General features: G+C 41.9%; 1 protein-coding gene across 3 annotated transcripts in view; it reads left to right on the top strand.

Moving 5' to 3' along the window:
• The window catches only part of Vezt (vezatin, adherens junctions transmembrane protein), a 50567-nt gene that overhangs the window by 23508 nt on the left and 7848 nt on the right, over positions 1-19211 (top strand). The window contains exons 3-8 of one of the 3 annotated variants that reach the window (XM_038314993.1): positions 781-870; positions 3968-4140; positions 6578-6853; positions 9713-9850; positions 13565-13712; positions 17983-18314. In XM_038314993.1, the coding sequence (XP_038170921.1) occupies positions 781-870; positions 3968-4140; positions 6578-6853; positions 9713-9850; positions 13565-13712; positions 17983-18314 (1157 nt within the window). Of the gene's footprint in view, positions 1-780; positions 871-3967; positions 4141-6577; positions 6854-9700; positions 9851-13564; positions 13713-17982; positions 18315-19211 lie in introns of all 3 variants that reach the window. The other 2 variants (XM_038314992.1, XM_038314994.1) reach the window with 2 other exon arrangements.

The following is a 19211-nucleotide window of genomic DNA, read 5'->3' as shown; positions in this document are numbered from 1 at the left end:
CATTGCTGTGAGCTGTTTGCTCTGTCTTTACTCCTTTATGAAGTTCTTTAAAACAGCAGTTCTGTGCATTTATCTTTGTTCCCATGGCTATTTGCAGTACCTGGGACAGAGAAATCACTAAATGAGTATAGTTTTGATTGTGAGCCTAGTCTTTAACAGCTAAGCAAGCTGTCTCTCCAGCCCTACTAACTGGTTATAAACTGCATTTATGGCGTGTTCAGGGAATGGGGCTGTTAAGGTAAATTACATATTTAATTGATTCATTAATAAAAGTTCTGGTACATGACAGTTTTTATAAAAAATTAAAGTCTTTCTGCTTTATTATTTTATAACATAATATTAATGCTGAGACTTTGTACCATGCTATAATTTCATTTTGAAATAAATATAATCATCTTGTTGATAGGCAGAGAGCCTTTTGTCTTCCCAAGATAAATGCACTATATTATGGTGACTTTTGACTAGTTTTTTTAAGTATTAGATTTATAGGCTTAGTTTCAATTCATTGAATTAAACTCTAGTTTAAGGACCCAGGAAGGTAATTCCAAATATAAATTCTAGGTCATTCTGTTGCACAGCTAAAAGTGGAAATAAACGAGGAGACTGTGGCTTATTAAGAGACTTATTAGACAGTTAATTTACTGACACTTGTATATAACCTGAACAAGTGTTTTTCTTTTTTGTTAAAAATTCCAGTTACTTAGAGGTAAGTTGTTTAGTTTTCCTGCCTTTTGAGTGTATTTAGTTAATAATTCTACACATATCATTCATAATCTTTAGCAAGGCATCCTGTTCAAGCTGGCAGAAAGCATCAAGAGCTGGACGTTTTCTTCTCAGTACAGTAAGAAGGATGACTTACTCCACAAGTTGGTGAGTGTCTGCTGGCTTTCCTTGTTTTTCTTCTCTCTCCAGGGTCCTGCAGAACAGGCAGCACTGAAGGATCAAAATCTGTTTTGCTGTGGCCTTGCTGTGATCTGTGATCAATCTTTATTAGACACAACAATAACTGGGACCTTCAAAGGGGACTTGCTGGTACTGTTCCTATTTCTTAGAAAAGGTGGCCAGTGTTCTGGTGTTACTGAGGCCTTGCTTATTAGACTGTTAATTTACTGCCATCTCCATCATTGGCAGGTATTCCTCTTAGGAAGGAAGGAAATTAATGCACCGATTGGCACGACCAGCTCAGTCCCTGCTGGACTGTGAATCACACTTCCCAGAGTCAGTACTGATGGCTTCTCTGGTTCCTGTAAACCTCCCTCACCACCTCTGTCTGTCTCATTCTCTCTCTGCTGCAGTGTATCTCTGGCTTAGCCCAGCCTCTAGAGAGGTGCAGTCAGCCTTACAACCTACCAGTGTAGCATCCATGCAGTATATCTAGAATGTCCAACGGGCTAAATTCTCTTGGTTCTCAGAGATGTCATTAGCTTGCAGGTGAGCAAGTGTTAGGATTCTCTGCTGGTCTGTGACCCAAAGAATTATCTTTTTTAAACTAACTCTTGTAAAGCAGTCATTTACAAAACGTGATAAAATGCTTTCACATTTTGGTTGGATAGCCCAAACCACATTGTAAGATTTGATCTGTTGTACCAGCGAGAGAAAGCCAAGGTTTAGACAGCTTCGCCTAATCACTTTTTAAGTGAATTGTCCAAGATGGTCAGCAAGGAAATGATAGAGGAAGAATTTGGACCCAGATCTGAACCGAAAGTCTGTGCTCTTTCCAGTAAAACATACTGCTTCTCTAGCTTGAGTATTGATACTTTTTAAAGACCCCAAAATTGCTGCAATCCATCACATCAGCTGGGCACCACTTGTCACTACAGAGCCTGCACAGTTTAACCCTAACGCCCGTCCCATGCCAGCCGGTCGTTGTTATTTCTACTATGAACCTTGTCTTCCATCTCCTTTATCCTTAGGGTTGTGTTTCTGCTGTTTCCCTGTGGTGGAATTCTTCCCTGTTTTCTCTCAGTCTGTGGCAATCTTTTCAGTAAGCCATCTAGCTTTTCATCCTATTTGACCTTATTTCCTTTACCAGCCAAGTAACAATTACCTGTGCTTATGTTTGGTATGTGTTAGATTATGTTGCATAAGCATAACATGCTTTTTGTCTCTTTAATTATTTCATATGTGCTAATATACATAATACTTTCTATAGAAACTCTTTGTGATTTACAGATGTCAACTTATTTCATCTTATGAAGTAGGTCCTGTTGTTTACCCCCTTTGCAGATGAGGAAATTAGCACTGAGAATTTACCAACTTGCTAAGTTATAGAGTACAGCAAGCTGTCTATAAATATCATTAACGTACTGTACATTCCAAAACTGGTAAGAAAGGATCTTGAAAATCTCAGCACATGGCAACGATAAATGTTTGAGAGGATGGACGTGTCTCATCTGATGTGAGCACCCCACAGTATGTGTGCAGCTAAACTCTCATGAGTCCTGTTAAGTTTATGTTGTTTTACTTTGCTTCCAATTTTGTTTCATTTTTGTGTGTCACTCTTACTCTGTAGCCCAGGATAGCTCAGGGCTCACTAAACAGCACACCCTCACCTCAGAAATCTGTAGCCCAGGATAGCTCAGGGCTCACTAAACAGCACACCCTCACCTCAGAAATCTGGCTGTCCTCCTGTTCCAACCTTCCAAGTGCTGAGATTTCAAGCCTAAGTCACCAAGCCCTCCCTAAGTTTATGTTCTTGTGTATTACTTAAGCAAACCAGGGCCAGAAGAATGGCTCCTGGAGTCAAGGCCCTCTCTGCCACACCTGATAGTCTGAGGTTGATCCTAGGACCTGTACAGTGGAAGGAAGCAGTGGCCTCCTCTGAGTTGTCCTTTGATCTCCATGTGTACCCACATGTGGATTTGAAATATACACTTAATAAATTGAATTTTAAAAGTTTAAATAAATAAAGTAAACCAACAACTACGAAAGACTTACGCTTTGAGCTGAGGATTGTGGAAAGTTACTCCCTCTCACGGACTAGACAGGCTCTCTCCTGTCCGCTGCAGCTGCAGCCCCCACCCCCCAGTCACTTCTCATGCTTTAGACCAGCTTGTCCCCCTCTTGTATTCGCTCTGACTTCTGTGTCTCTTCTGCAGCAGCTTCTCCCCAGGGCCCTTTTCTGTTGTGATTGTTTACTTCGGTGTAGAGACCTAGAGGCCAGGGGGATGACTGGGTGACAGCACTTGCCTGGCATGTCTAAGGTATGATCTTCAGCACTTCTGGAGGAAGACACTTGTGGAATCTTGTTCTTTTGTTGTCTTCAATGTCTGAGTGTTTGTTTTCAGAAGGCCTTGGTCCCTCTGACAAAGCTCTTAGATTCTGGCTAGATTACTTTTCTATTGCTGTCACAAAATCATGGCCATTTAATTCAGCTTATCGTTTTAGAGGGCTAGAATCCATGACAAGGTTCACATCTTGATCCTCAAGCAGGAGGTAGAAAGCCCAGTGAAAATGGCCCAAGTCTTTTGAGACCTCAAAGCCCATCCCCGGTGACACACCTCCCCCAATCCTTCCCAAACAGTTCCGTCGACTGAGGACCAAGTGTTCAAACATAGGAGCCTACGAGGGCCATTCCCGTTCAGATCAGCACACTGGCTCTATTGGTGCAGTGTCCAGAGTCAGCATCCTTTGTATTATGTTTTCTATGTATATTATAGTTTTCACATTGCATACCAGTAATTTAACTAAACAGGCATAAGTGACTACGTTTATGGATCTGTAATTACTTTATATCTCATTACTGTAAATTTACTTTTCACATCTAGTAGCTTAATAATATCCATCTCAATCTCTGTTTTCTATTTACAGGGAAAGTACCTGTCACACTAAGGGGAGGTTGAGTTGTTGTTTCTTCTAGGATTCTACTTTGTAAATAAACACCTGCAGCTGTAATTATATTAAACTTAGCTTTTAATGCAGTCTTGCCTATGTATTAATTCCTCTCCTCCTCTGTTTTGATGGCAAGGACACTGGATTCCGACTGGACTCACTACATAGCATCCTGCAGCAGGAAGTCCTGCTTCAAGAGGATGTGGAGCTAATTGAGCTACTTGATCCCAGCATCCTGTCTGCTGGGCAACCTCAGCAGGAAAATGGACACCTTCCAACACTCAGCTCCCTGGCAGCCCCTAATGTTTGGTACTGTCCGGAAAACATTTCTGTTTTGTCTGCTTACATGTAGAATATTGGCAGAAGAAATCTACCATAGTATTCTCTATTATAAAGGCCTTATATATATTTAGAATTACAGCAAATATAGTGATATGTCAGAGATTAAAAACAAAACCGAAGTTCTGGGGGAAATTACCATGTAATTAGTTGTATGCTTAGCAACTCAACTGTCAGGGATAAATATACCAAAATACCAGTACCACAGTGCAGTGTGCGCGTCAGCCCTAGTCAGCTGGTACCATGGCTGTGTCGCAAGGCACTAATGGTTGGGACACAGAGGTAAAACAGCAGTTATTGCCGTGCTGGCTGAGAATAGATCATAACTGACAGTGACTTGAACAATTTCAACTTGGGAAGTTGAAATAGGAGAATCACGGGCTCCCAGGAGTTAGGGCCAGCCTGGGTAATATAGCAAAGACCTTGTCTCAAAAGACAAAAACAGTCAAACCAAAACAATCCTGAAACCTTTCAGCTACTGGAAATATTTGGGTCTAATGCAAAAGTCCTAGGTAACAATGTATCTTAAAATAGTTTTTTCAACAAGGAAAAGATAAATACTAAAAGATTTTCTGGATGTACGATTGTGTATGGGAATTGTTGATGCCTTTCTCCTGTTTTTATTATGAATGACAGAGAAGGGATGAATGAATCAAATGTACAAAGTCACTGCCCGAATTAGTCAAGTTACATAAGTAGCTAGGTTAACTGTCCTGTGTTCTGAATCCCTTTCCTGTCACATTGTAATGGATAGCCAAGTGTGTTTCCAAGCCAGCAGTCACAGAAATACCATCATGAGAAAATAAACATTGTTCTCTTTAAAAATAGAAGAATTTGCCTGGCACAGTGGTGTGTACCTGGAGTCCCACAAGTGTGATTATAGTGTAGGCTACTAAGACACTTGCTTGAGCCCAAGAGTTCAAGACCAGCCTGGACTACACAGTGAAGACTTTGTCTCCAAAAAACCCACAAAATAGATATTTATGTGCATATTACAAGTGTGTATATAAGCAAATTGAACCATAGATGTTATGTATTTATAGGGCTAGAGACATAGCATTTGCTAAATGTTTGCCATGTAAGCATGAGGACCTAAGTTCAGTCCCGAACCAACCACATTTTAAAACGCTTGGCATGGAAGCATATGTTTGTAATGCCACTGTTGGGGAGGCAGCTGTTGACAGGCAGCATAGCCTGTCTGGAAAGATTAGAAACAGAATGGGCCAGTTGTGATGGTGCATGCCTATAATCCAGACATTCAGGAGGTAGAGGCAGGTGGATCTCACTAAGTTCGAGGCCAGCTTGGTCTACAGAGCAAATAGCTTTTATTAAAAGTAATAGATTCTAGAAGAAGTTAGGGATCCAGACTGGGAGGTGGCTCAGTGGGTAAAGTGCTTGCCACACCAGCATTGGTGCCTGCGTTCAGGTCCCTGACACCCACATGAAGTCTAAGAGCCAGGTGTGGTGGGTGGTGTGCAGCTGCCCTGGCAATGGGCGGGTGGAGATAAGCAGGCCCGGAGGCTGTGCTGGCCAGACAGTTGTAGGCAGAATGATGCGCTTCAGGTGCAGTGAGAGACTATTTCAGAAAGTGAGGCGGAAAGTGAGAGCCACATGCAACACACAGGAAGCGTTCGCATGGGACTGAGCGTGCCTGGAACTCCAAGGATTGCTGATGCTGTTTTCACGGATCCACTAATGTAGTACAGAAGTACAGGGCTTATCTACTTCATGATCTATGGCAAAAATGTTTTTCAAGTTAGTGGTGATTATTAAATTAGATGACCATTCAGTTATCAGCTATGTTTATTGCTGTTGTTTTGACTTTGATCTTTTAGTGACAAGGTTCTATTGTGTAGTTTATTCATATCCAGCCTCGTAAGTGCTTCAGTTGTGGGCACGCACCACAATGCCTGCAGGTAAAGCACAGGCTGGCTGTGCAGAATAAGGTCTCTGTGCAAAAAGCTTGGGGTAAAGCAAACTCAAACTATCTTTGAGATTCTATTTTTACTTTTAAATCTAATCTGTAAAATTGGGTTGTTAATCTATAATTTGTGTGTTAAATGCCAAACTTTTTAAACCAGTTGTAAACAACATTTCTCGCCAGTGCCCTTTACCTAAATTCACCAGCCAGATTTTAATACCTAGGCAGCATTAGCTGACATGGTCAATGCTGAAAACTATTCCACATCATCCTATTGTGTGCCACATTTTTAAAGTATTGCTTCATAAAGATGCTAGCATTTTGTTTTAATAAACTGAAATCCGTCATTGTTTCTCCCAGCTCAAGTAGCCGACCTCTCTCTCTCTCTCTCTCTCTCTCTCTCTCTCTCTCTCTCTCTCTCTCTCTCTCTCTCTCTCTCTCTCTCTCTCTTTCCTCTGACAGCTGTCTTGGTTTCTGTGTTCGCAGGGATGCCTCGCTGCTACTTGCCTTCATTAGTTTGCTCGTTATGCTTCCCACGTGGTGGATTGTGTCTTCCTGGATGGTATGGGGAATAATTCTGTTTCTTTACTCGATCATACGAGCTTTGAAACTATGGAGGACAGCCAAGCTGCAAATGACTCTGAGAAAATATAGGGCCCGTTTGGAAGACATGGCAGCAAATAGCCGAGCCTTCACTAACCTTGTGAGAAAGTCCCTGCGTCTTATTCAAGAAACCGAAGTCATTTCCAGGGGATTTACTCTGTGAGTTCATTTCTCACTTTATTTTTTAAATGATTCTGTTCTGCTATTTACTTTAAGGAGAATATCTTGTTTTTATTTCTACGTTACAGTTATGGCAGGGGAAGTCCACGTAGTCTATTAATGAAGGGACAAAGTCGTTATATGCTAGATATATATAGTGTAGTAGTATATAGTATAGTAGGGCCTTGTTTATCTGCTTGGATTCATGTTTTGTGAATTCGTTTTGAGAACCATAGTGGCTCCGACCTGTTACTGTGTGACTGGGTGAGACAGTGGCAGCGTTTAGCCCTGGACTGCATGTGCAGTGGCAAGCCAGGAGATGTGTGCTTCCTTACTGCCTACCAGAAGCCTCATTGCCCAGTTCAGATGGCAGATGTATCTGATGTGACTTCACGTTAAAATCTAAACATGTTAGTAACACTCCCTGGGTAACCACTAGCAGCTGCTGAGGCACTAGACCTTTCAGAGTATCCTGTTAATAACAATGCTGCAGGTTCCCGTGAGAAACTGAACGGTTAGCAGTCCAGCTGTCCATGCTTGTGCTCCAGGACAGGCTGGACCTTACTAAAAGGAGATTTGCAGGTCTAGGGCGGTGGCTCAGCAGGTAAAACCATCTGCGCAAGCACAAGGGCTTGAGTTCACATCCCCAGCACTCTGTTAAAACCCGGCATGGTGTAGCTGTAACTGCACTGCCTCAGGGGAACGGGGACATTGCTGAGGCTTACTGGGATTCATGATAGAACCGTCTCAGCAGGACCCTGGCCTCCTGAGTACCCTGGCATCTCTATCTACATAGACAAGTGCGTATATCACTTAGTGCACACACAGGGCAGCTATGATCCATGTGCTGTGCTAATCAGTTTCCCAGACAACTAGAGGTTTTCACAGAGCGATTATCCGTATCCATCCTATCTGACTTCAGAAGCCCATTTCCAGTACACGAGGCCACCCACAAGATGTTCACAAATGACAGCTAGAGACAGACTGTAGTCTATTCAGTAATTTATGTAATTTTTAAATGTTTTAGTTAGCACATATCATACAGTGAGTTTCATACATATAATAATCATATTGCTATCCGTCACCTCTCTTGTCCCCTTTCCACTATATAACATTTTTCTCTTGCCATTTATAGTTAGGAAAAGTCAGTCTGCAGTGAACAATAATTGCTTTAACTTAGTTGAGGTTGGAAGACAGTAAAATTCAGGAGAGAGACACCTTTTGTAGCCTTCGCACCGTTCACTGTGCTCTAGGCTAAAACTCGATCTGGCCCTCAAGGCTCTATCTGGACAGTCGTGGGGTCACCATGGTCTTCACGCTCTGCGCTCCTCATAACAATCCAGAGAGTATAGATGACGTGGACGAACCTCATGCCTCTGTGCTCGGCTCAAAGCCTGACGGTCCTGTGCATGTTGATTTTGTCCTTCCGCTAGCTTAGGTTCAGTTCTTGCCAGTCAATAGCAAATTTTGAGTTGCTTGTCCAATTTTAAAAATTAAAAAAGTCACGCCTAAATTAAGTAGTAACTCCTTCTCATTGTTGACATACAGCGTTTTCTGGAGAGGCCTGAGTGGTGAGTGGCTATATGCCCAGCCAGTGCTTAGACACACGTGTGTGCCAGGCGCTGTGACTTGTCAGTTTTCTGACTTTTACCCATATCCGTGGACTTAACATGAAAAGGTAAAGTTTTTAAGCATTAAGCATGGCTCCCCACCCCCCATCACGCCTTTGTGCCATCAGGTGGCGTGGCAGGTGGGTGAAGAGAACTCATTTCATTGTTTCCCTCTAGCTGGACACTGGGCTGAAGAGTGGCAAAGGAGTCTTAGAAATATTTCCATCTGTAAAATGGATTCAGCGAAGCCCAAGCCCTAATGCTTCATGGTTTGTTTCTGCCTCAGTGTTTCCTTCTAGCAACTAATTTAGCCTTTCTTTTCCTGTGTTCCCTTACTTAAAATTAAGTCTGTCCATCTTTGTCCATATATTTTACACTGTCAACGTTCTAGTTCAATGTCTGTACTGTAGATTTGTGGTTTTATGAAGAAGGTTTACAAATGCTGACATTTTGTCTTGCCATTGGAGGAGGTGACTGATCAGAATAGCTGCAGCATCTAGCCCAGCTTACTCAGTCATAAAGTAGCGCATTTCTTGTCAGTATTGCAAATGCTTTCCACTGGCCTAGGGAAAGCCATAAAATGTGAGAACCTGAGAGCAGCTGCCTTGCCGCATCGTAATCCTTCCTTTGCCTTTCTACTTGCATTCCCCTGTTGGCCACTGGTCCTGTTACCTCTCTGCTCCCCTACTTGATTGTGAGTAGGTAAGTGCCAGTGGCAGCAGGGGGGTAAGTACTTCTGCCTACTTTTATGGATGTACAGAATGGATTTATGTATGGGAGTTAAGTGCTCTGTACACGTGACCAAAGAAGTGATCAGTGAACATAATATAAATGCATAGTAAGCATGAGAAAGTGTTGATAATTAAGCGCTTCATAGAACCTGTAGATGTGCGGTTTTGAAACTGTAAAGTAGTTCTACTGTAGTGTATTTTATCTGTATGTAGAAAGCCATAAATTCTTACAGAAATGGTCCTCACCTCTAGTCTATGTCAATTAAAATTCATGTTCTCTAGATTTGACTAAATATTCTGTGAGCTTTTAAATTTTCAGTTGTTCTTTGTTTTGTTTGTGTATTTTAGTGGTTTGTAATGTATCAAGAAAAAGGAGGCAACACTTGATTTGAGATACTTCGAATAATTTTAAGAAAGAATTTTTCTCTAAATTTAATAGAATTATGGATTTAGGAAACACGAACTTTAGGACACCTGTACAGTTGTATCACATTTTACTTTTCAAGTTTGCTTGACAGGGTCAGTGCTGCTTGCTCATTTAATAAAGCTGGACAGCATCCCAGCCAGCATCTCATCGGCCTTCGGAAAGCCGTCTACAGGACTGTAAGAGCCAACTTTCAAGCCGCAAGGCTAGCTACCCTGTACATGCTGAAAAAATATCCTTTCCTGTCTCCGTATGAGGCTAATGGTGTTTCCAAAGCCCTGAATTAGATGTTACAGTTGCATCCTGAGGCATAAACTGTAAATTAAGATAGCCTGTTTCAAATCTAATTTCTCTCTTCACTTCTATTTCAAAACTGGAAATGCATTGCAGGGGGATGACAGTCACAGTCAGGAAGACATTCTTAAACGGACCATTATAACAGGGAAGTCTCGAAGTCTCTCTCCTCACTGGTCAAAGAGCGTGGCTGTGCCAGATGGGACTCTCTAGGAAATGAGTGACTGTGGCAGATTTGTGTGGTCACATGGTATTAACCTGGCAACAGACTCCAGAGCTTGGTGTCCTGAGTTCAGATTGTGGCTGTATCATTCTTTACTGCACGGGTGACTAGTGAATTTAAGCTAGGTTTTTTAACTATTCTCTGCTTTACTGTCATCTTTAAAATGGCAGTATTTCATAATTAATAAAGTGTCATAAATTTGTTAAATTATGAGTAAATAAAAGGCTAAAAGCTACTCTTTACCTTCAGTTTGCTGGGTACTGATCAAGATGATGTTTTGTGCTTACGTATGCCTTATATTCTATCACTACTTGCTCTACACAGCCTTCCTGTGTATATTTCCTATCTCTACTTTATGAAAAGTAGAAGTTAAGTTATAATCTAAACCATATAATGTATATATGGACACATATGTAAATACGTGCTCTGTAGAGCTACACTGTGCTGCCTCTTTGGAAGTGAATAGAAAATAGTTAATCCTCATCAAGAAAGTATCCGTCTGCTCCCCACTGCATAAAATATGCCAGCTATGTGTCAGATACTACCAGGTATTAAAGAGACAGAGTAAGAACTTGTACTACTACTTCTTTTTTTTTTTTTTTTTTTTTTTTTTTTTTTCGAGACAGGGTTTCTCTGCAGCTTTTTTAGAGCCTGTCCTGGAACTACCTCTTGTAGACCAGGCTGGCCTCGAACTCACAGAGATCCGCCTGCCTCTGCCTCCCGAGTGCTGGGATTAAAGGCGTGCGCCACCACCGCCGCCCGGCTCTTGTACTACTACTTCTGAGGACTTCTGAGTGATATCAGTAGATAAACAGCACTCAGAATACAAGTGCTCAGGGTGTCTTTGAACATTCAGGACAGTAACCTTGACTTATAGGATTATCCAAGAATGAATAGGAGTTGATTGTGCAAATATAAATGCATTTCAGATAGCAAGAAGCAAAAGTCTATGGAAAGAGCAAGGCATGGCGATGTTTGCCTCTAACCCCAGCAGAGGCAGAGGCAGAGGCAGTGGATCTCTGAGTTCAATGTCAGCCTGATCTACAGAGTGAGTTCCAAGTCAGCCTGAACTACACAGAAACCCTGTCTTGAAAAAAACCAAAACAAACAAACAGAAAGTAAATGGAAAGAACAGAGATGTGAAAGTAGTCAGTCATTCTGTGAGTATTTCCTGAACATGAACACAGGGCTAGGCAATGCACTGGTTGCTAGCTCTACCACTGTTATATGCACAGAGATAGTATCTACCTCATGGAGCATGAACTCGGAGTAGGGAGAATGGAAGAAATACCTCACCAGTGAAGTTTTCTCGGTACTGAGGACCTTGTAGTGAACAAGGTAAAGGACCGTTGTTCCAATGAAACTTTATTTCTAGTGGATCAGATAATAAAAATGAGCAGTTAGGCTTTGCAGATATAGCTGGCAGTGGTGGTGTGCACCTTCAATTCCAACTCTTGGGAGGCAGAGACAGGAGGATCTCTGAGTTCAAGGCCAGCCTGGTCTACAGAGTGAGTTCCAGGACAGCCAGGGCTACACAGAGAAATCCTGTCTTTAAAAGCAAACAAAGGAAGATTTACAGGTATAATTACTGTAAAGGAGAAAGTTCAGGCATATGAGGTAGAGAACTCGTGAGGTGCTCCATTGATTGGAGGTAAAACGCCTCTCTGAGGAGCTGGCACTGACGCTACAAATACACATAAACTGAAAATGAATTAATCTTTTAAAAAGCCCAAAATCTATAGGTTACTGTCACAGAGAAATATACAATAGAATATTTATAAGTTTAGTGAAGGACGGAATCCAAAGATTATCATAATATGTTCAATTCAAATGGACAACTGATAGAAGTAGTCAGAGAGGTTCAAGAATTGTGTTGGTCTGAGTCTGTGGAGTGGCTCAATTAGCAAAGGCACTTACCCACCAAGCCCAAACACCTGAGTTTGCTCCGTGCAACCCTCGTGGAAGACGGAGATCACTAACTCCCACAAGTTGTCTTCTGACTTTCATATCATTCCTACACCCCAACTGTGATTTTAAAAAAAGAAATGTGTAAAAAAAAATTGCATGGGACTTCCTGTAACGGACCTGTAGCACCCTCCAAACCTATACAGATCGAAGTTATAGACCTTGGCGTTCACTTTAAGAGCATCCGCGAAACTGCCCAGGCCACCAAGGGTATGCAGAGCTGAAAAGTAGATGAATGATGTCACTTCAAGGAATCTATGTGTGCCAGTGTGTGTAATGGTAGCGTCAGTAGGTGTGCCCTGGAAAACAGTGTGGCTAGACACAAGGCCATTGACCTGAAAAGAATGCTGGAGTTTTGCTTTCTGTGCTTAAAGTTGCCAAATGTAATGTTGAACTTGAGGGTTTGGTCCAGATTGTCTAGTCTTTGACCACATCTAGATGAACAGCACCCAAGATGAGATAGCTGTCCGAGTTAAGAGTTCATAGTAGGCCGGGCGGTGGTGGCGCACGCCTTTAATCCCAGCACTCGGGAGGCAGAGGCAGGTGAATCTCTGTGAGTTCGAGGCCAGCCTGGTCTACAAGAGCTAGTTCCAGGACAGGCTCTAAAAAAAAAAAAAGCTGCAGAGAAACCCTGTCTCGAAAAACCAAAAAAAAAAAAAAATGAAGAGTTCATAGTAGATTCAGTCATGCGTAAGCTCTCCTGCCACACTGAAAAGGAACAGTTTGTTCAAAGCCAGAAAAGGAGGTTGCACAGGAGAAAAAGATATCCCAGAAGAACTGGAGGGACAAACAAAATGTATGACGTAGGAATAAATTCGGCAGAAATAAATGCAAGTACAAGGTTTTTTATGTACAGGTATAATATTATAGAAAAGCAATTAAAGAGGGGAAATAATTTGATTGATACTGATACACCCATGGGTAAGATAACGAAACGGGACAGTGTGTGTGTAACAAGCCAGGGCAGCCTAGCGGGGACATGCTGAGCTCACGATGGCCAGTGTGGGTGAAGGGCAAAGAGAAGCCTTCACCGGGAGGGAGGGCCTGAGCCGCGGCACAGTAGAGGACACATATGGCTCTAGAAGGAAGGCATCAAGAACAGCGGCATTGTAGCCATTTTGACGAGCTGGACAAATTGTTTTTATTTCTTACAGAATAGCAAGAGGTTTATGGAATACACAGAAGAGGGCAGCAGGCTTGGTAGCAGCTAGAGTGCTGCCTGTCTACTTTGAACTATTTAAACAAACAAACAAAAAAGCTTATTCAAAGTACCCAATAAGATACCTGAGTATTATATCAATATGTTAGCTCTTATAATTAATTTCTTTTTATAATTAATTTCTTTACAACAGCCGGTGAAACGCTTCAGTCTAGGTTCAGAATAAAATTAGTAAATGTAGTTTTGGATATTTGTGACTATGTGTTAATGAAGAGGTGTTGTTGGTTGCCTTAACCTGATTTAACCTACCCCCTGACCTCTGAGAGTGACAATGTTACCAACTACATCTGTGTGGTGCCTTTCAAGGAGCTGGGGCTCGGCCTCAGTGAAGAGCAGATATCAGAAGAGGAAGCTCGTAACTTGACAGATGGCTTCAGCTTGCCAGCCTTGAAGGTAACCCATTTAGAACCGAGGACTGGGGAGTGCGCACGTCCTGTTTCCCTCTGCGTTCCTGAATGCTGTGTTTCCGGTGCTTTCACTGTTGTGACACTGCCTGTGACAGCTGAGAGAGCACAGATCAGATGGAGAGACTTGTATCTTGGTGTCAGTGCTCTGAATTTAAGGATGCCAGAGAGTTTGTTTAGAAATAAGTGAATTACTTGATAGGAAGCCTGCATGAGCTTATTTCAACAAACCTGGGCAAAGCGTTGTGTGGGGGGGCAGTGGGAGGGGGAGTTGTATAGCCCTTTATAAAATTCCGTCAATTTTTTCTTCATACCTTAAGAAAGAATTTTTTCACTAAAACAGCCTCATGAAAGAATATAGTTGACAATATAAAAATAAAATTTCTTCTTCAAATACTATATGTCTGAAGTACAATAAAGTAAAAACTATGATCATTTGAATTCTTTCTGTATGAAGAGCTATAAGGTAATGAAAACTTAGAAGGGGAGTTCAGCTCAGCAGTAGATTGCTTGCCTAACATGCGTGAGGCCTTGGTTCCATCCCCAGCACTGCAAATGCAGTCAAGTGAACAAGAAAATGCAGCGTACAGAACCTACGGGCTGGTAATTCACAGAACAGAAGTACAAAACCATTCAATGCAATAGAACTTTTAATAATACTATCGCAAGAAATACAAATAGAAATACTAAGTTGGGCTTAGAGAGATGACTTCGTGGTTAAGAGCCTGCTGCTCTTCCAGAGGACCCAGGTTCAATTCCCAGCTCCCATATGGCAGCTCACAACTGTCTGTTACGCCAGTTCCAGAGGATCCAACATGCTCACATAGGCATACATGCTAGTCAAACACCAATGCACATAAAATAAAACTCTAAAAGAAAGGAAGGAATACTAAGTCATTTTGCAAAGGATATGAGAAGCTAATAGGAATTGTTATCAATGATTCAGAGAGAGCTCACATACAGGTGTTGACAGTATAAGCTTGACTAGTGAATGTGAGTCTTCACAAAGTTGTATGGCCGTTATCCTGGCAATTTCATCCTTACTTACTGATCTGAGACTGTAATCAGATATAACAAAAGTATGCTGAAAGCAAATTACAGTTCAGCCCTGTGACATAGTAGTGACTTATACTGAAGATGGCCATGGGAGGGAAATAAGTATCTTCTCCCTTTTGAAGCAAGGTTTTTCTTCCATGGAGCCCTAGCTATCCTGGGACTCTGTACTCTGAGCTGGCCTTGAGCTCAGAGATCTGCCTTCCGAGTCCTGATCTTAAACATGCGCACCACCACTGCCTAGCTGTGGCCATAGAAGCATATTAAAGAAAACAGATAATGTGGGAATATAAAAGGCAAGTTATAAAAGCCATGTGCACAGCTGTCATTGCAGCACTCGGGAGGCTGATGCAGGAGAATCACAGTGGAAGACCAGCCTGGATTACATACACAGCATAACCGTCTTACAAAAAACAGACAGCTTTACTCTAGGACCTGACTAGCAAATGCAGAGCTTTCCGGAGGGCACAACTATGATATAATAAAGAATGGCTGCATAGGTTGTGACAGATCTGCACGTATGCCTTTGTGCAGCACCTATAGCTTGCTTACAGACTTTGGAATAACGTCTGCTTCCTCTGCATATTCAGGTGCATAGGCAGGGTGACTAGAACTCTGATTTCGGAGGGAAGAGTAGGAGAAAATACTAATAGTGCTCACTGGGGTGCAGGGACTTTAAGCAGTTTCTTTTATTTCCAAGGTAATTCTCATAATGGTGCTTTTACTCTATCATGGAATAAAGTCTTCTCAAAAGGATAACTTGAGAGATTTTTAATTGAGCAGGGGTGAATTTATATTTTAACCCCGACTCTAAATTGGCCTCAGATAAACTATTATTTAAAGTTATCTCATGTTTAAAAAGGGTTACCACAACTGCTTTTTAAGGCATTAGATTAAGTGAGAAGACTTGCAAAATGTCTAAACAGAGCTGACCATTTAATGGGCCTTTAAAACAACCATTGCATTTTGTTTGTTAGTTATATAGCTATTTATTTTGAAGTTTACAGATTCTATGTTTTCCTATCTTTTTCAATTTATTTTATGTATATGAATGTTTTGCAAGCATGTATATCTGTGTGCTGCTGGCAGAGGTTTCTGTCCCACCCGGTCTCACAGCTTTTCAGTCCTAAAGAAACACACAAAGGTCTACATGAATTATAAACTGGTTGGCCTAAGTAGCTCAGGCTTCTTATTAACTCTTTCTTATATCTTATATTAACCCATAATTCTTGTCTGTGTTAGCCATGTGGCTTGGTACCTTTTATCAGTGAGGCATTCTCATCTTGCTTCTTCTGTGTCTGGGTAACAGCTGCACAATGACCCTTTCCTCTTCCCAGAATTCTCCTGTTCTCATTGCCACACCTCTACTTCCTGCCTGGTTGCCCCACCTATACTTCCTGCCTGGCTACTGGCCAATCAGCATTTTATTGAAATACAAGTGACAAATCTTTACAAAGTACAAGACCATTGTCCTACAACAGTGTGCCATATATGTTCACAAAAGATAGAAGAGGGTGTCAGAGCTTCTAGACCCTGATTAATTTCAGTTTCCAGCACCACATGGTGGCTCACATGTGATATTGTTAATCAAAACCATATCAAGGCAAGGGGAGGTGTTGGGAAGGAGGAAAGAGAAGGGAGAAAATGATGTGATTAATTATATTTTAGTTTAAAAAACAGAAAACAAAAACACTATATCAAAACATACATAGGAAAGTCAGTGAGACATCTTGATGAATAAATAAAAATACCTTAAAGAGATGAATATCAGAATTGCATCTCTGAGTCCTTAAAGCATAGCAATGAAGGGCAAAGTAAAGGATGGTGATATGGCCTAATGTGTGGTTATAGCACTTGCTGCTCTTGCAGAGGACTCCGTAGCCACTTACACTCTCAAGTGCACATACTCACACACATACACACATAATATTTTTTGAGGTTAATTTTTAAAAAGTAGGCTTGCAGTTTTCATGACAGACATACTAATTCTTAGAACAAAGTAGTTGTCTCCATTTAAGCCCTGGTTTTGATTTTTGTTTTTTGTTTTTTTTTAATCTTTTTCATTTTCTTGAGCTAGGGTCTCACTGTAGCCTTCACTGTCCTGGAACTTGCAGAGATCTGTTTGCCTCTGCCTCCTGAGTGAGATTAAGTGCGTGAACCACCGCAGCTGACCTGAATCCCACATTCCTGTTTTTCCAATCTGCATGGATGTTTTGCCTGCCTGTATGTCCCTGCACCGCATGTGTGCAGTGCTTCTGTCCCAAGATTGCCTGGAACTGGAATTACGGATGGTTGTAGGTTGCCTGCCATCTGGGCGCTGGGAATAGAACACAGGCTGACTGCTCTATAAGAGCAACAAATGCTGCTAACTATTGAGCTCTTCAGCCTCAAATTCTTGGTGTATGTGTATGGATGCACACATACCACAGCGTTCCTGTGGAGGTCAGAGGGCAACTGGCAGGAGTCCTCTCCTTGTATCACATGAGTAGTGGAGATGGAGACAAATGGCCAGGCTTTGTAACCAGTGTCTTTACCTGCTGAGCCATCTCACCAGCCTGGAAGGTTTTTAAAAGGCAAATTCATTTCTAATAAATTTTTGAGGCAGGGTCTATCTGTATATATCCCTGACTTCTGAGATTCACCATGTAGAGCAGGCTGGCCTCAAACTCAACAGATCCGCCCGCCTCTGCCTCCCGAGTGCTGGGATTATAGGCGTGTGCTACCATAGCCAGCTTCACTTTATTGTTTTTAATTATCTGTCTGGGTGCCATGTGAAGTCAGAAGTGTCCCATTCCTCTGCAGCTGCAATTACAAGCATTTGTGAGACATCATGTGGGTGGTAGGAATCAAACCCAGATCCTCTGGAAGAGCACTGAGCCATCTCTGCAACCCTCCATCCATTCTTAGATCATTTCTGTCTAGGGTAGAACTGTGCTAAATTACATATAGGTGTTGGCTTCTGTATTAGAATCCTAAATCCTACATAATTCCAGATAACATCGTTGGCTAATCCTAGAACTCATTCGAGTTCAGTTTAGTCATTATTTAGGATAATGGTGGTGGTGGTGGGGAGGGTTATTTAGGATAATGTGAAAAGTTAAAAGTTGGAAGGTAAATAAATCTGTAGTTTGAATATTGACAATATTTGTATTGATCAGTGTGTTCTTGCTCTCCTTCCCCACCTTCTGTCTCTCTTTCCCTCTCAGGTTTTGTTCCAGCTCTGGGTGGCACAGAGTTCAGAGTTCTTCAGGCGCTTAGCCCTGTTGCTTTCCACAGCCAATTCGCCCTCAGGGCCCCTCCTTACTGAGGCTCTCCTGCCTCACCGAGTTCTGTCTGACGTGACTCAAGGTCTACCTCATGCTCATTCTGCCTGCTTGGAAGAGCTGAAGCGCAGCTACGAGTTCTTCCGGTACTTCGAAACTCAGCACCAGTCAGTACCGCAGCGTCCATCCAAAGTTCAGCCAAAGTCGAGAGAGCTGAGTAGCGTTCACACGGCAGTGCGCAGCTTACAGCTCCATCTGAAAGCGTTACTGAACGAGTAAGTGCAGAAACCTGGTAAGGAAACGTGGCCGGGATAAGCCAACGTTTTCATCCCAGTTTAGCTGTTTCTTGTGTCCTCATTAGAAAAAAGAAGCAAGGTGAAGCATGAAGGAAGGTTTGTGGGTGTGAGGAAGGGGAGACAGCGATTTAGAAGCACCGTGGTTTAAGAGAATCATTTGTAGTTTTCCCTTTGCCTGGCTTCAGCAGAAAGCAGATGCTCCTTGTCTTGAGAAGTAAACTGGAGAGGATTATCAAAAATGAGCATCTTTTTAACCCTTGTAAGGTAGGACTTTAAACTGGAGCCCACAGTCTGGAGAAGTATGCATGAGAGGCATCACTATGTAAAGGGTCATACTTCACTTCTTTCTCAATACATCACAGCGCGTTTTGAAGTATTTCTATAGCACAGAATAAACTTTTGGGCCTCAGTAAAGGGTAGTGTACATATTTTTTTATTTGTTTATCTTCTACTTTACATAATATTCCCATTCAGCTATAGTTTCCAGATGTTTATAGTCTGCTTTGGTGTACTTTTATCAGTTCTAAATATTTTTCTCATCTGTTTCTAAATGGAAATTTTCACATTTTAAAAATTTAATGAGCCAGGCCTGGTGATGGATGCCTTTAATCCCAGCACTTGGGAGGCAGAGGCAGGTGGATCTCTGTGAGTTTGAGGCCAGCCTGGTCTACAGAGAGAGTTGCAGGACAGCCAGGGCTACATAGAGAGGCCCTGTCTCCAAAAAAAAAAAGAAAAGAGAAAGAAAGGAAGAAAGAAAGAAAGAAAGAAAGAAAGAAAGAAAGAAAGAAAGAGAGAAAGAGAGAAAGAGAGAAAGAAAGAAAAAGAAAGACTTGATGAAAGTACATCTGAATGTAGTTATTCCCACTGAATTTCTCC

This window comes from Arvicola amphibius, chromosome 17 (genome assembly GCF_903992535.2).
Source record: "Arvicola amphibius chromosome 17, mArvAmp1.2, whole genome shotgun sequence".
Classification (NCBI taxonomy): Eukaryota; Metazoa; Chordata; class Mammalia; order Rodentia; family Cricetidae; genus Arvicola; species Arvicola amphibius.
Note: the sequence above shows the minus strand (reverse complement) of the source record. Positions and strands in the feature narration are given on the sequence as shown.